Source organism: Aptenodytes patagonicus, chromosome 7 (genome assembly GCF_965638725.1).
Source record: "Aptenodytes patagonicus chromosome 7, bAptPat1.pri.cur, whole genome shotgun sequence".
Lineage (NCBI taxonomy): Eukaryota > Metazoa > Chordata > Aves > Sphenisciformes > Spheniscidae > Aptenodytes > Aptenodytes patagonicus.
The window spans coordinates 68,963,693-68,979,945 of record NC_134955.1 but is presented as its reverse complement, the minus strand read 5'-3'; the positions used below and the strand labels follow the sequence as shown (position 1 = coordinate 68,979,945).

General features: G+C 49.7%; 1 protein-coding gene across 13 annotated transcripts in view; it reads left to right on the top strand.

Annotated features, from left to right (window-relative positions):
• Positions 1-5,517, top strand: part of KTN1 (kinectin 1) — a 79,397-nt gene extending 73,880 nt beyond the window's left edge. For all 13 annotated transcript variants that reach the window (XM_076345703.1, XM_076345706.1, XM_076345699.1 and 10 more), the window contains 2 exons: positions 3,756-3,879; positions 5,021-5,517. In XM_076345703.1, coding sequence (XP_076201818.1) covers positions 3,756-3,879; positions 5,021-5,025 — 129 coding nt within the window. In that variant the 3' untranslated portion in view covers positions 5,026-5,517. The remainder of the gene's footprint in view (positions 1-3,755; positions 3,880-5,020) is intronic.
• The last annotated feature ends 10,736 nt before the right edge of the window (positions 5,518-16,253 follow it).

The following is a 16,253-nucleotide window of genomic DNA, read 5'->3' as shown; positions in this document are numbered from 1 at the left end:
TTTGTAAGTGGGCTTCTCCATCTCTGGAAACCAGAGCTTTCACACCAGCTTCAAAATAGCTTCAGAACAGCTTTCCAGAAGGCAGTTGGGAAGGGGAAGGCTAAAGCAGGTGCCTTCTCGGCACGTTTTACACAGCTCAGTGGTGTCAATGGAACTCATTACCCGTTTTCTACTGCTGGGTAGAGTGGAAGGAAATACTGTCGTCTGAGGGGGAGAGGAGCACTTGCTGGTAGGACAAATAATTTGTATCGACTCCTTTTAGCTGCTGAAAATAAGTAACTTCATCAGCTGCGAGAGGAAGCTAGGAGTCCTCTAAGGAGTACTGTAGAAAAGCCTTTGCTTTTTGTAGTCATTATTAGAAATGAAGTGACTTTTCCAGAGCGATCAGTCGTGGATGCTGATCGACCCTTGCGTTGTGGGCTCACCATGTCTGAGCCAGAGATGCAGCTGGGCCTGTGAGACCACGGATGTCCCAACCCTGTGAGCTGGTTTCCTGGGAGGGATGGTAGGTCTGCCAAGCCCTCTCCTGTGTTGCCGGCGGGAGGCCAGCCGGTGACGGTGACAATCGGGCGCTCTGTGTCCCTGTCTGCGGCAGGCTGAAGAAGAAAAGCCCTCCTCAAACCAATGCCAAACTGCTTGCCCTCTGCTGTGCCTTTTTGGCTTATCCAAGTGATGGATGATGGCACATCAGAACAGCGATGCCATCAGCCGTGGCATTTTGTGGCTGGTGACACTGGTGAGCCCTCTCCTGAGCTGGGTGTCATTAGATGTGCCCTGCTATGGCCTGAGTATGCTCGTTTGATTTAATTGCTTTACCCTTAACTTGTGTAACCCTTCTGGCTCGTGCATTGCTCCGCTGTAACTGCGTGGGCGCATCGTGGAACCCTAACCAGGTTTCCTCCAGAACATCCATCACTTTATTCTGAAGAGGAGCATGGGAAAACAGTCCTAATAAACCTGTAATTAAGCCTTCATTAGTAAAAATACGTTAATTGTCTAAGCAGTGCTCTTGACAGGTAGCCATTGGCAGAGGCTGGAATTATCTTCTTCCCCAAGCCCTTTTTGCTGCTTTTTTTTTTGAGGGGGGGAAAAAAAAAGCTGTTTCACCAGAAGCCTAAGAACCCAGCTTAAAATAGCTCTCAGATTAAAAACGAAAGTCTTCCAGCCACTTCCACCTAGCAACAGTGTCTCTTTTTTTAAGAAGGACCTGAAAACACATGCTTGAAAATGAGCATATTTGTTCCTTCTGGGTACTGGAACCAACCCACAAAATTGAGAAATGATGCTTGTGTAAAGCCTCAAGCACATTCTATGTGTTTTCTTTAGACTCCTTTTCTTTCTATTTAAAAACAGACCATTTGGTTTTTCTAATCCGCTTCCTTGTCACTTATGGGACTAGATGATGACTAAAGGGTGCCTTTTAGTATGCTTTAAGGAAGTCATTTATATTCAGCAGCTTGCTTAGGCAGTAAACTTATTTTGAGGCTTATATGAAATCTAATGTGCTTTTCCCCCCAGATCTGTGTAAAACACTCTATCATTGAAAACTGGAAACGCCGTACATGTAAAGCATGGTGGAGGGGAATCTGTCAGTTCAGTGCCTGTCTTGGCTACCGGGTCTGTGATCGCAGGGGGTTCCCCACTACCATCCTCTTCCTCTCTTCATCCCCATATCCCAAAGACACGCTTTCCCCCCCGAGTCATGGAGAGCATGGGGCTGCGGCACAGCAACGGCTGCATAAGGCAGCTGCATAAGGCAGTCTTGCACTCCTGGGTTAGCAGAAGCTGTAGCGTGACTGTGTTGAGCCCAAATCCATTGGGAGCTGGTCAGGATTGGCCCCAGGAGGGTTGGGGATGTGTCTATAATTCATGAGTAAACACTGCCTGAGATTAGCGAAGCCACAAAACAGAAGGGAGAGGAAGTAAATAAGGGAGAGAAGAGCTCTGCCCAGAGATGAGAGCTGGGAGTGAATTGAAAGGCTCCTTCATTGCTTCTGCTCGTGATGGTTTCTACGCTAATGCACATGCACCCTCATACCCAGCGCTGTCGGTCAGTGCTGCGATTCATTCATTCACCGAGATGCTAATTGCATTTGCCTTTCCACTTTCATTAATCCGTATGAGATTGTCAGGACTGAGAATTCGCTTAGCAGACCTGATTTTCTACCTTAATAAGGGTAAAATAGGTTAAGGCTACCCTAATACAGATTCCCAATGATTCTTTAGAGTAGAAAAACGTTTACCAGTTGCGCTTAAGTAAGAGCTTTGCAATATATTGTTCTCTTGCCTGATCCCAGAGTAGCTTCTGTAATGGTGCAGGTGGTTAAGTTTGATTTAACGCCTGCTCTGCATTACAGCAAGTCTAGTGGCATTTCCAGCCAAATGGGAGCTGGGAAAGTGGCCCTCTCTGAACTCACTCTAATTTCCCTGAAACTCTAGGGAGAGATTTGCTGCAGCATTATGCATCAGTCTCATTCTGTTAGTAAAACCGCTTTCAGTTGGAGCGGGGTTGGCTGATGCTGAGCGCTTACGAACACCTCTGCGCTCATGTTGAGAATTGGGTACTTCTGTATCTCTGACACCAAGGCAGAGTTGCTTATTTTTAGCTGCTAAATTGCAAGGGAAAGCTCTCCTACAGGTTATCTGCACGTCCATATTATGAGCTGAATAAGGAGTAGTAATATGTGTTTTAGATGTGGAGTTCTTTGTACGTCTCTGGAGGAGCTAATCAATAAAGGTGGTAAAACAGGGATCATATCGCCGTTAACTCAGCAAGACTGACTCTGAGGAGGAGGGCAGGCAAGAGAGGAAGAGTCCATTTAGAGTTGTGACACTTCCCTATTAATAAACTGTTGAACTCCTTAAAAAAAAAAAAGCACTTATTTTTGTTTTTAAAAAAAAAAAGCAAGCTCAGCATTTTCATTTCAGAGCAAGAAACCAGTTTTCTAGCTCTTGGTAGCTTTCTTTTTTCCATTATTCCGTGTTGCCTGGTGCTTAGACTGCTTTGTGAAGCCCTTATCCAAGTCCAGGTGTCACTGGCAAGCAGGAATTTCACAGGGGCTCAGAGCAGAGGGTGAACCTGTGGGATGGGTGGTGGGCAGCAGCCCATGTCCCGAGCCTGAACGGGAGCGCTGGTGCTGTGGCGTGGGTGGGGAAAGGTGCGTATCTCCAGCCAGCTGTTTCAAATGGTTTCACAGCTGGAACTGCCTTGTGCTTGGGTATTACATATTGCTGAGGACACCATTCCACAGATCCTCATACAGACCAAGTCCTTGGTGGTCCAGCAGCCTCGTTGTTACAGCTGCGGGGGTCAGAAGTCATCCCTCCTGCTGGGCACATCGTCACTGTGCTTAGCAGCCTGTGTAATAAAGCACGTGCTCTCATCTGCGTGGGGTTTTCAGCCAGGCTTGTGGGGACACGGGGTAACCACAGCTGATCCAGCTTCAGAAGTTGTTACAAGCACAATTCCTGGAAGCAGCGAGTAAAGTGGAGTCCTGGGCAGGGAGGGTGGGGGCCAGAGGCCAGCGATGCTCTCGCTGGCGTTTGGCGTGTGCAGGTAATTCCCTGGAACAGGAAACGGCTTCTTGGCTTTGAACCATGTTCTCTTTAAATGTGCCCGTAACCCTCTGACTTAGAAGAGTTGTTCCCATCTGCGCAAGGAGTTGTAATTTTATACGGAGGATCTAATTCTAGGCTTTCTTGGTAATTAGATTGTAAATGAGTTTTTAATGATCTTTTTTTTTTCCTTCTTCCAGGAATTGACTGATAAAAGACTAAATGTGGTGGTGAATCTTAACCAGGATGTAGGTCATCTCAAGAAGCTGCTCGTGTCAGTAAGCCAAATGCTGTCAAAGGGACGAGAACACTACCAGCTAGTAGGTAGGTGCGGCTGGTGGCCGTCGAGTTGAACGGCGGGGCTGTCGGGAAGCACACTGGTCTGTGATGCTGGGACCTTGTTCAGATTTAACAAGTCGGGTGTCAAAATCTGAAACTGTCTACGCGCAATTCATCAAAAGCTTCTAGTAGGCACCAGACTTGTCCCTCTCTGGATCCATACTTCAGTTAGTTGGGGCTAATCTCACGTCTCCATGTGCCTCTCTGCGTATGCAACTTTGTCCTTCCCTTCCACTACTTGCCACTTCACGCAGCAGCTTTGTTCTCCTGCTGCCTGTGCTTTGTTTCCTTCGTCCCAGCTACATGAGCAAAGTGTCTACACTTCCCTGCTCCGATTGCTTTGGGATGGAGGATATAAAGCAACCCGCTGGGCTTTCACTGAGTTAACAGCGATGGCTTGCTGTGGTCACGGGGATATGAGTATCTGAAGCATCGGTCTGGCACAAACTCTTCATCCAATTATAGACAGGCAAACAAAGCTTTTACTTTAATATACAGCCAACTTGGAAACCTAGGCCTTTGTGGTTGACTGCATCATGCTGATAAACTTCTTAAGCGACCCAAAGTTAGCTAACGGTCGGATAAACTCGAGACACTGAACTTTCTCGGGAAGCTGATGCAGCTTGTGAGCCTCTACTTAGATATGCTGTGAGCCGGGTCTGAAGGTGGGTTGTGAACTGTTCGGTTTGAGAGGCAGCAAAGCCTTGGCACTGAACGAGCCGCTACAAGAAGCGTCAGAACTCCCTCCCAGGGAGGATGGGGACTTGGGGTTTTTTTTTCCTGATTTAGGTATTTTTTTCTGCTCCTGCTGCTGTAATACAGCGTGGGCAGCAGAGCTGGTCTTAAGGGCTGGTAAGAGGGTGTTCACGGCGGGGCGAGCCCAGTCTCGTAGGACGGGCTTGGTGCACGTGGGAGGAAGGTGCTACCTGCGCCTTGACCTGTGCTCTGGGAGGCTGCTCTTGCTCAGCCTCCACCACCCCGGCTTGTTCCTCTGGGCTTCACCGTGGGCCGACGCTAACGAAGCGGCTGGCGTGAGCCGCTGAAGCGCTGGCAAGGCGCGGATTTGCTTGAGCACTGCCCTTCGGAAACTGCTTGGCTGACGTGGCATTTTGTGTTTCTCTTGCAGAATGAAGTCACGGGGGAATCGTTAATTTGAGGATAGCAGAAGGCATTGTATTATATTTTGCCAAATTAAAGCCTTATTTATGTTTTCACCCTTTCTACTTCGTCAGAAACACTGAACAGAGTTTTGTCTTTTCTAATCCTTGCTAGACTACTGATTTAAAGAAAAAACCCAACTCTGTAGACACCTCCAGAGTTTAGTTTTATAATAAAAACAAACCTGTTTGGATAATTAGACCTTTACATTCCTGGAGAGACAGTAAACACATAATCTTTTATCTTATTTTGCTCAATAAAACTTGTTCAGAAAACTCCAACGTGGTAAAGTCACCAATGGGATATAACATTTTAATACCGATGTTGTACACTGTTTTACTTAATTACGTTTTTGGGATTAGCTGCCTCTGACTTCAACCTCAAGTAAACACTCTTTTTTTTTTTTTTCGGTTGCTAATGTAATCAGTTTTTGTAATGGTGTCAGCAAATAAAGGGATGCTATTATTCAAGGTGTTCCCGCTCTCTTCTTTTAACTGAATGTGGATGAGTCAGGTGAGATTTCCACCTCTCCCCTCCCTGAAACAAGCATCAGGCCGCACTCGGTGTACTTATTTTTGGGCGGAGGAGGAGGCACGAGCTTGAGAAGAGGCAAACTGGGGTGCTTGCGAACTTCAGAGCAAGTCTTCCTTTTAAAGAAAAGGTACTAAGGTTTGAAAAAATACAAGAAATCCCCAGCAAAACCATCATGCGAGCTGCGGTTCCATGTCATGTATCGGCTTTGGGGAAAAAAAGTCGGGGAGTGCAAGGGGGAGGAGCAGTTAGAAATGTCGGATTGCATGGCGAAGCCAGCTTTTGTGGGAGGGTCGGACAAGCCTGCCCGGCCGCCAGCGCTGCGCAGAGTATCTCCGTTTGCCCTGGACCTGCCTCCTGAATTGGGAGCCTGTGGTGGAAGGAGTTTTGGGGGGTGGGGTTTGGGTGCTCTGTCACTGGGTGCTTCGTTGGGAACAAATCTGGGGAGGGTCTTTGGGACAGGGATTCTCCTGGGGGGCGTGGGGAGATCAGGCGGCCCTCCTCTGCTTTGGGTTTTTAAGTGTGTCTTGGAAGAACCCTTCAGTTCCGTGGGAGATTCTTCAGTAAGCGAGGTGAGATGTTGCTGCTGAGTTCTTGATAACACTTGAGGACATGGTTATCTGAGGGAAGGCAACAAAACAGTCAAGGGCCAAAGTGTTGTAGAGGTAAAATGGTTCAAACTGCTCACCCTGAGCTTTTCACACTCTTGCCTTTGTGGGATTTTTTTGTTAATATTTTGGTCTTTTGTCACCCACCCCCCTTGACCAGACAGGAGGTGAAGAAGTTTCTTCCTTACATGGACCCAGTGGTTTCCTGGATGATGCAAGTCCTCTTGAGAGCTACGAAATAGCTCAGAAGAGGGAGAGAAAACTGAAAAACCTGTGTTTCTTCCCAAAAGCCACCCTTGGGTTTCAACTGTAGCCATTAAACTGTCATGTTCCTTGGAGATGTTACTTCATTGAGTAAAAACTCAAATACTGTTAGTCTAACTGTTTTATAGGTGGTTCGAAGTAGAAAGCATTTCTAGTGCCAGGGACGCCCCCTGCAACTACATCTAAGGAAAACCTGAACCCTGGAGGGTCTCCACACTTGCCCGGGTTATGGTCAGAGGCTGATCCTTTGGCAGATGTCTAGACGCCTATTTTTTTGGGTAAATAGCAGCTTAATTGGAGCTGTGCAGATTTGACTGTTTTGAAACTATGAACATAACCCATAAGCTTCAGTGATGTTAGTTTGGACTGAGGGGGGGGGGTCGTGGCGTTGCTGTGACTGGAGTCCTGCCCATCTGGAGAGTCCCCGTGGCCACCCGGGGTTGGCAAGCTCCTCTTCTTTGAAGCTCTGTCCCTTAGTAAAATACACGGCTGTGGAGGCAGGTGGTGGTTGTGTGGGAGAGCAGACCGGAGTTTCTGCCTTCGTGTCCGTTACCTAGCGTGCAGCTGGGTGGAAGCTCGACCTTCCCCTGGCTCAGAGACTCTCCTTCGGCTCCTCCATGCATCTGGGTCTCGGCCGTGTGTTTTGCTCCTCTCCCCTTATGGAGAAGGGCAATGGACAGCAGGGAATCGTGACAAGGAGCTGTTTCCCATCCTCCTTGGGCTCACCAGGTAACAATTCTCCCAGTGTACGTGGGTCTAGGGGTGCTCAGGGCCTTCCTGCGCGCTTTGCCACGTGCGTTGCTGGTTGGACAGCATGCGGAGATGGGCACCGGTGAACTCCCTCCATCATGGGCCTCCTTCTCTGTGGTCGGGTGGTGTAGTTGTTTTGCAAGACCCTGGGAAAGCTGGTGGCAAGTGAGACAGGTTGCACGGGTACCTGGTGGAGCAGGGTTGATTCACCTGTATCTATCCCCAGCGTGGTGCCGTGAAGGCAGAGCAGGTTGAGGAGCTGCTGCGTTCATCCTGCTCTCCCTCTCCCAACAGCTCGGCTGGAGCTTGGCACAGTGGATGTCCCAACGAGAACTGGAGTCTCCAGGGAAAATGATGCCCCTTTTTCCTCAAAATGGTGGTTTTGCAAATGCTGATGGTGCCTCGTTCAAGAAAGAAGCGCTCCTGGAAGGGACAGCAGTGCCTGGAGAGCCTCTGGATGCAGCCTTCGGAGGAGCGAAGGCGGTGTGAGCGTGGAGATGGCAGCCTGGCTGTGTCTCCAGGCTCTTGATTTTTCTGTTGGGTTAAGCCGCAGAGCAGGGGGTGAAGGTGCTGCTGCAGTGCTTAATTTAAAAGGGGAGAGATTTGCAGTGTCATTCCCTTTCTCTTGGCAGAAATCCTCCCAGGAGAGGATGCCAGACCTTTCCTTTTGAAATTAAAGCGCAGGGTTTTATTTTGCTTTAGGAGATGTATGGAGGTGTTAAAGGCAGCTGTAAAAAGATCCCCTGAAAAGCCCAGCTGAGCAAACCCTGATCCCCTCTCTGAAGGGCGAAGAGAGGGTAGGGTGGTTCCCCAGGAGCAGTGGGAAGGGGGTTGGATGCTGTTTCATCTCGGTGTCCTCTCTAGCCCCTGATGAACTGTGGCTGCTGGCTGTCTCTCAAATTGGGAAGGCTTTAGCTTGCCGATTTGGTCACTAAGAAATCCCTCCTGCTCTGAGCATCTGCTGAGATAAAATGTAAAGACCAAAAAAAAAAAAAAAAAAGAAGAAATTGTGCATGTGGGAAGCTGCTTCCTCAATGCAAAGGTAGAGCTGGTACTTGGCGTGTTTTCCCAGCCTGCCCCGAGTCGCCGGTTCTCCGCAGAGCTTCGGCCCTTGCTTTCCAGCCAGGCCGGGAGCCGCAGCCGCGGCAGGAGGCAGGTTGGTCTCTGCCCGCGCTAGAGGGAGACAATAGCTAATGGATACGGAGATGCTTTTCTTGGAAAAGGCCTAAACGGGGATGTTCAGATGCCGGCAAGGGATTTTTATTTTATTTTTTTTTTTAATTGCAAGGCCGGGGTGATTTGCACTAGGAGAAGCTGCGCGCCACAAGCCGTGTGCGATGCAGTGCTGAGCATTTCCAACGCGGTGCTGGCTATTGAGTGTTGCTGAGCCTAATTCACGTACAAAACCGGCTTCTCTTGCTTTCTGTTCTCAATCGGGTCCTTCAAAACGGCAATGAGAAATGCAGGGGAAGGCTCTGAGCTGTCTGTTTACTCTCACTGAAGTTGTACTGCCTCTTCTTCGTCCCTAAGCATGAACCTCCCACCCTCTCCCAGCTGCATCCAGCAGAAGTGAGCAGCAAGTTGTTCATCTGGTAGCTGCTGTTGGGTTTTCTCGGGCGATGACTCACTCAGCTATTTATTATTGTGATTAAAAAAGAAATCTCATGCAACTTTAATTCAACCCCGAATAATTCAACTGATTTTGCCATAAAACCCCTTTGCAATGACGCAGCTGTGTTTCCTCCCCAGGGCTGCTGGTGCTGCGGGGGGTGCCGGTGGTCCGTGCCACCGTGGTCCCCCCGTGTCCTCCTTGCTCGGTGTGTGACCTTGGCCTTTTTCTGCAGCACTCGCAGTGGTGTTTGCAATCAGCTGTGGATTTCCTTGAGTCATTTGCTGCTCACCGAGGCTCTCGCCAGGCTGATTCTGGCAGGGCTCTGCCTTTCGTGTTGGACAGCGGGGTTATGTTGCGGGGCTCTTCTGCAGATGTTGGGTGGAAGCTGGGAGCAGAGAGCACTGCTGCTGGCCAGGTGGGAGTTTCTAAGGGAGCAGCCAGAAGGTGAGAAACACTTCTGCCTGCTTTGTTGGCTTCGATGTCTTGGCTAAACTTAGCCAGGATGCAAAGTCAGGAGACAATCCGACTCCCAGGGAAGCGTGGACAGCAGCATGAAGGAGCTTCCCTTCATGAGAACAAGTCTTCTGAGGAGCGGCTGAGGGAACTGGGGTTGTTTAGCCTGGAGAAGAGGAGGCTGAGGGGAGACCTCATCGCTCTCTACAACTCCCTGAAAGGAGGTTGTGGCGAGGTGGGGGTCGGTCTCTTCTCCCAAGTAAAAGCGATAGGACGAGAGGAAATTGCCTCAAGTTGCGCCAGGGGAGGTTTAGATTGGACATGAGGAAAAATTTCTTTACTGAGAGAGTGGTGAAACATTGGAACAGGCTGCCCAGGGCAGTGGTGGAGTCCCCATCCCTGGAGGTATTTAAAAGACGTGTAGATGCGGCGCTGAGGGACATGGTTTAGTGGGCATGGGGGTGTTGGGTCGACGGTTGGACTCGATGATCTTAGAGGTCTTTTCCAACCTCAATGATTCTATGATTCATCACCTGGACCCATTGATACACTCAGATTTGTTTGGTTAAACATCATCTTCCAGCAAACTTCTCCGTGGGTCCAGATCATGCCTGTGCCCTGGCTGGAGAGGAAAAGTCTTGGGGAGAAAGTCTCCGGTAATGGTACGGGATGCTAAATCTCCAAAAGCTTTAAAATGAAATGGAGATAGCTTGAATGTTGGAAAAGTAGTAGTTTTCTTTCATCTTTTGGAGATCTAGCTTGCTCTGACAAATCCCTGTGGATCCCATGTCAGCCCTGGCTGGGCTCCCCTGCTGCAGTGTCCTGGGGTGGCCCAGGGGGAGCAATGGGCGAGGGGTGCTGTTGGAGGGAGGTTTAGCCAAGTGTCTTCACGGAGGGCATCTTCTCTCCCAGACTTGCTTAAAAATAAGCCTGGACTAGCTCCCTGAAGGTACAAATTATGCTGGCTTTGCTGAGAGCTCTACCTGTCGCGGGGGCAGGACTAGAGACCCGAGAGGTGGCCTGTCCTGGTTTCAGCAGGGATAGAGTTAATTTCCTTCCTAGTAGCTGGTACAGTGCTGTGTTTTGGATTTAGGATGAGAATAATGTTGATAACACACCGATGTTTTAGTTGTTGCTAGGTAGTGTTTACACTAGTCAAGGACTTTTCAGCTTCCCATGCTCTACTGACTGAACAGGCTGGAGGTGCACAAGAAGCTGGGAGGGGGCACAGCCAGGACAGCTGACCGAAACTGGCCAAAGGGATATTCCATACCATGTGACGTCATGCTCAGTATATAAAGCTGGGGAAAGAAGAAGGAAGGGGGGGACGTTTGGAGTGATGGCGTTTGTCTTCCCAAGTCACCGTTACGCGTGATGGAGCCCTGCTTTCCTGGAGATGGCTGAACACCTGCCTGCCCATGGGAAGTAGTGAATGAATTCCTTGTTTTGCTTTGCTTGCATGTGTGGCTTTTGCTTTCCCTATTAAACTGCCTTTATCTCAACCCATGAGTTTTCTCACTTTTACCCTTCCGATTCTCTCCCCCATCCCACCGGGGGGGAGTGAGCGAGCGGCTGCGTGGTGCTTAGTTGCCGGCTGAGGTTAAACCACGACATGGCCTCAGCCAGTCGGAGCGTCATCTGGATGTCATCCTCTGCAAGACTCCACCGAAGCAAACAGGTCAGTAAAGGCCTTGAGGAGATTCCTAAATCTATGTGAGAGACCAGGACTACAGGGACAACCCATGGGAATGCCAAGACTTGCTTGGGTGATCGCTGGGGGAGGTCGTCCGTGGTGTGTCCCCTTCCAAAACCCACCTCTCCTCGTTCCCAGCCGCCAGCCGTTCCCCCCCAAACCAAGCGCACGTTGCCAAACCAGTGACAAAAGCCTTGCGAGAGGCGGGTGTCGCAGGCATCCCTGGCCTCAGCAGCTGGGAAAGAGATCGCGCCAGCATGATGGAATGGGGTTTTTTTTTTACCCCAAAACTCTGTCTCCCCAAAAACATTTTTTTCTTTTTTTTTTTTTTCATGGAAGAAAGAAAAGCCAGAGTCAGGGCCAAAGAACTTGCCCTCGTGTGCTTTACTCCAGGGTCAGGCTCTTTTTTAAGGAAAGGTCAATGGAAAACAATTGTAAGTGAAAAATGACTCTGCCAAAAGACCTGAACCACCCCCAACCCTTCAAAAAATGGAATTCCCCTTTTTCAGTTGGAAGAGGAGGAAAAACATTTTGGTGTGGTTTTTTTTCCTTCCTATCTGATATTCTTTCTAGGAAAGAAAACAAAATACCTTCCTTCTGAAATACCTGCTGTGATGATTTATAACAGCTTGGGAACAGCTTTGCCAAACAACCCGAACCCGACAGCCACGAGCATTTTCCTCTTTAAGCCCGTCTCCATCATTCACGGAGAGGAGGGATGTCCTGCTGCCCGCAGCCTTTGCCGGGCAGCTCCCGCCTGTTGTGTGTCAGCGCTGGCGTGCGGCGTTGGGGTGCTTCACCTCTGCTTCAGCAGACGTCCAGGAGAAACCATGGTCCTTCTGGGGTGGATCAGGTGGGATGTGACCCAGATCTGTACAAAAGACTGATTGTTTTTACCCTTCTGTTTTCACCTGTACCTTTCTGTTTTCACCTGTACCTTTCTGTTTTCACCTGTACCTTTCTGCTTTCACCTTTGCAAGCATATGTTTGGGAAGGTCCTGAGGTCCCCGCTCAATGGGAGCGTGTCTTGATCTCCCGTGTGCTTGGGATGGGCATGGGTTGTGCTTTCGGCTGGTACATCCACAGTGCAACCTGCACGTGGCTCCTTGATGGCTGTTTTCAGCTTCCTGCGGGGATGCTTCTATTTTTGGAGCGCTTGCACCTAAAAATACATCTTTAGGCTCCCGGGGAAGCTGGCTCTGCATCGTTGAGGAGCTAATTAAACTGGGGGGAAGCGCAGGCCTTTGAGCAGAACCTTTTTCCCCCCCCCCTCCCCCCCTTTTTGCAATGATCCACACTTCTTGCACCGCGGGGGCAAAGGCTACCAGACATTTACCCTTCCTCTGCAGGAAGGGCAGGTTTACCTCCCGGGCGCTTGGGCATTAACACTTGTTTTTGTGCAGCTCTGCCCCCGCCCCCCCCCCCCCCCCCCCAACCTTCAGCCTCAGCCCCACTGCAACCATCGTACGACCCCCATGAGCAGCGTTGGCCTCAGCCCCCTTCGATGCTTGGCTGGACAAGGGATGGGGGACGGGCAAACAGCTTAGGCTATAATAAATTTCATCCTATTAATTTCTAGAGATTTAGGGTTAGTATCGAGCTCAGATGTGCTGAGGGGTCCCGGTGGGCTTTTGCTTTCCAGGCTGGCCGTCAGCAATTCTTTATATTGACAAAGTCACTGCCAAATACAGCCGTGGGTCCCGTTTATATTGCTGTGGGACCAAAAGCCATGAGATGGATGGAGGCCTGGAGAGGTTCATGGGCTTTACTCTCATGCTGTTCTTGCAGGACCTGTTTGGGTAAAACCTCCATCACCTCCTCAACCAGGCTTAAAGCACAGAGAAGAAATAACCCGAGACCATTTCAAAGCTTATATTCAGAGCCAGACGTGTTTCTACGGTACGTTAATGCTGCCTGGGGCCATCCTTGAAGACCTGATCTCTTGCTTAAGCAAATGGGCTTGTCCTAATCCAACCCTATTGAAAACAACCTGAGCTGCATCCGGCGCTGGGATATAATTCTTTAAAATCAATAAATGTTTCAGGAGCAGTGGAGGCGGGTTCGTATCAGCAAGATATTACAAGGACGTCGAGGTGCTGGAGCGTGTCCAGAGAAGGGCAACGAGGCTGGTGAGGGGTCTGGAGAACAAGTCTGCTGAGGAGCGGCTGAGGGAACTGGGGTTGTTTAGCCTGGAGAAGAGGAGGCTGAGGGGAGACCTCATCGCTCTCTACAACTCCCTGCAAGGAGGTTGTAGCGAGGTGGGGGTCGGTCTCTTCTCCCAAGGAACAAGCGGTAGGACGAGAGGAAACGGCCTCAAGTTGTGCCAGGGGAGGTTTAGATTGGACGTGAGGAAAAATTTCTTTCCTGAAAGAGTGGTGAAACATTGGAACAGGCTGCCCAGGGCAGTGGTGGAGTCCCCATCCCTGGAGGTATTTAAAAGACGTGTAGATGAGGCGCTGAGGGACGTGGTTTAGTGGGCATGGTGGTGTTGGGTCAACGGTTGGACTCGATGATCTTAGAGGTCTTTTCCAACCTCAATGATTCTATGATTCTAACGCCAGTCCTGGCTGGTCATTATTAATTCAATGGCTGCAGTTGTAAATTGGCTGAGGAAGCACAACAGCCAAAATTACAAGTGCCGCTTCCCCTCGCAGCCTCGCTGAGATGTTTTGTTGGATCTTCAGCAAGTGCGATTGGGACCACTAGCCTTCAATGAGTTGTTAGGCGTTGCAAAAAACCAGTTGTTTTGCGAATGCCTGCGTTTATGTCCTTTGTCCCTGGTTTTATAAAGCCGCGTACAGCAGGACTTTGACTCCCGAACAGTACGTTGTCTCCTATAGGATGTTTTTCCTAAATCTCCAGCTTGCTCCTGCCATGGAGTGATAGTCTTGGATTAAAGAGACTGTGCAACCTGATGGCTGCACCGACAGCAGCAGGATCCGTCCCCCTTCCCAACCGAGCAAAGCATTTCCTTACCATAAGCTTCACACTTCCCCAGCTGAAATAAGGAGAAAATGATACCTCTCGCCTCTCAAAGCACTTTTCATACGTGACGAAGAAAAAGCAGCAAAAGCAACATGTTGCTGGTGTGGGGGGAGAATCCAACTCCTCTCTTTAATAAGTGTTTGTAGGGAAAAAGCCTGAAAATGTGACTCTTGGGGAAGGCAAACTTCTATATATGTGTGTATGTATGTGTATAATAGATGTATGTGATTTATTTTATATATTTTACATATTATATATACGTGCACACACCACACTCCCTCTTTCCCCCTACTTTGCTGGGGAGGGCAGTTGGGTTCTGTGCTGATTTTGGGTGGACACGGGGCCGGTGCGTGGCTTTGCCACAGCGTCCCCGAGCGACGTGCGGCAGAGTCCTCTCGGTCTGGCTCTCTGCCCGCTTGCCGAGAGGTGTCTCGTGAAGGGCTTTGTAGCACGCAGGTGTATTTTAAACACACATATACGTGTTGCTGCCAGGCGCTCGGGGGCTGGAGGGGCTGTACAGGCAGAAAGACAAACCGTCCCCGAGTTTTCTTTGCTCTTGGATTCCTGTTGTTGCCGGTTGGGGCGAGTTTATCGTAAATCTTGCAGTATTTGACAGTTTTTGGCAAATCTCTGTTTGCAGGGTTGTGTAACCAGTGCCTCGGCTCCTTTTGGAAGCTGAAGCAATTTCATCCCTTATAGCTGGGTAAAGGGGCAAATTCTATGGGACTGAGATCAGGAGAGGGTCCCACCGTCACTGTGTGTTAAGCACGTCTTGTGCCAACTGGGGCTCTGGTCTTTTATATATATATACACACACACATACATCAAATACATACAAATGCATCATCTATGAGACCCCACCTGCAGTACTGCGTCCAGCTCTGGAGCCCTCAGCACAAGAAAGACACGGACCTGTTGGAGCGGGTCCAGAAGAGGGTCACAAAAATGATCAGGGGGATGGAACACCTCTCCTATGAAGAAAGGCTGAGAGAGTTGGGGTTGTTCAGCCTGGAGAAGAGAAGGCTCCGGGGAGACCTTATTGCAGCCTGTCAGTACTTAAAGGGGGGCGTATAAAAAAGATGGGGACAGACTTTTTAGCAGGGCCTGTTGCGACAGGACAAGGGGGAATGGCTTTCAACTAAAGGGGGGTAGATTTAGACTAGAGATAAGGAAGAAATTGTTTACACTGAGGGTGGTGAAGCACTGGCCCAGGTTGCCCAGAGAGGTGGTGGATGCCCCATCCCTGGAAACATTCCAGGTCAGGCTGGACGGGGCTCTGAGCAACCTGCTCTAGTTGAAGATGTCCCTGCCCACGGCAGGGGGGTTGGACTAGATGGCCTTGAGAGGTCCCTTCCAACCCAAACCATTCTGTGATATATAGAATCCAAGCACAATTTTTTTTTCTTACCTTTTGCTTAAGATCCGTGTTACAGGCTCACCTTTTACTACATAAATCCACATTTCAGGATCAGCCTTTGCTGTTGTCTCGGCTCTCTGGCCCTGTGGCCGGCAATACGCTGCTGTAACAGCAACCGGCATTAACGCGAGGGCTACTCTTAATTACGGGAGCCGCTGTTTATCTCTGCGGCTCTGTTTGCTGCTGACAAAAGCCAGCTCGGGAGGGGGGGGTGTCTCTTGTTAATAAGCTGCGTGTGCACCACAGCAGTGATATATTGATGTATTTTTAATAAATACTCTTTTTTAAAGGGCCACATATGTATTCTGTGCTAATCCACTCATTACAAGGTCGCAGGGTGGCTCGCAGGGTCCGTAAGCGTGTGGCTTGCAAAGCTGGTTTTCATATTCATCGTTGGTGCGTTAGATCTTGTACTTCCTGAAGGGGAGAGATGATGAGAGTAATAAAGACTAGCTGTGCTAATTATTGTCCTCCTTGAAGTTTAGAGGATGGAGGTGCACTGTCTCAATTAAGAAAAATGGGGAGCGATAACCCAGTAACAGAAAAACCTTTCATTAATCGGTCCCCCTGGAAATGGGAGGCTCCTCCTCCGCTTCCCCCTGTCCCCCATCACCAAACGCCTTCGTTAGGATGGAATAACAGTGAGAGAAAGGGGGATTAAATGTTGGGGGCAAGCCGCAGTGGTGGGAGCGGGTCGGCTTTGGGAGCGGGGTGATGGTGGGGAGCCCTCTGCGAGGGCTCGTTCTTGGCAGAAACCCTTCCAGCGATGGGCATCGTGCCGTGCCGGGATGGATGCAGCGGCGAGGGTGCGGGGCCACATCATTTTTCCGTCTAAGCTGGAGCAGAGTGAGCGCCGCTTGTTCACGTAGCAAACCTGAAGTTAGCGGG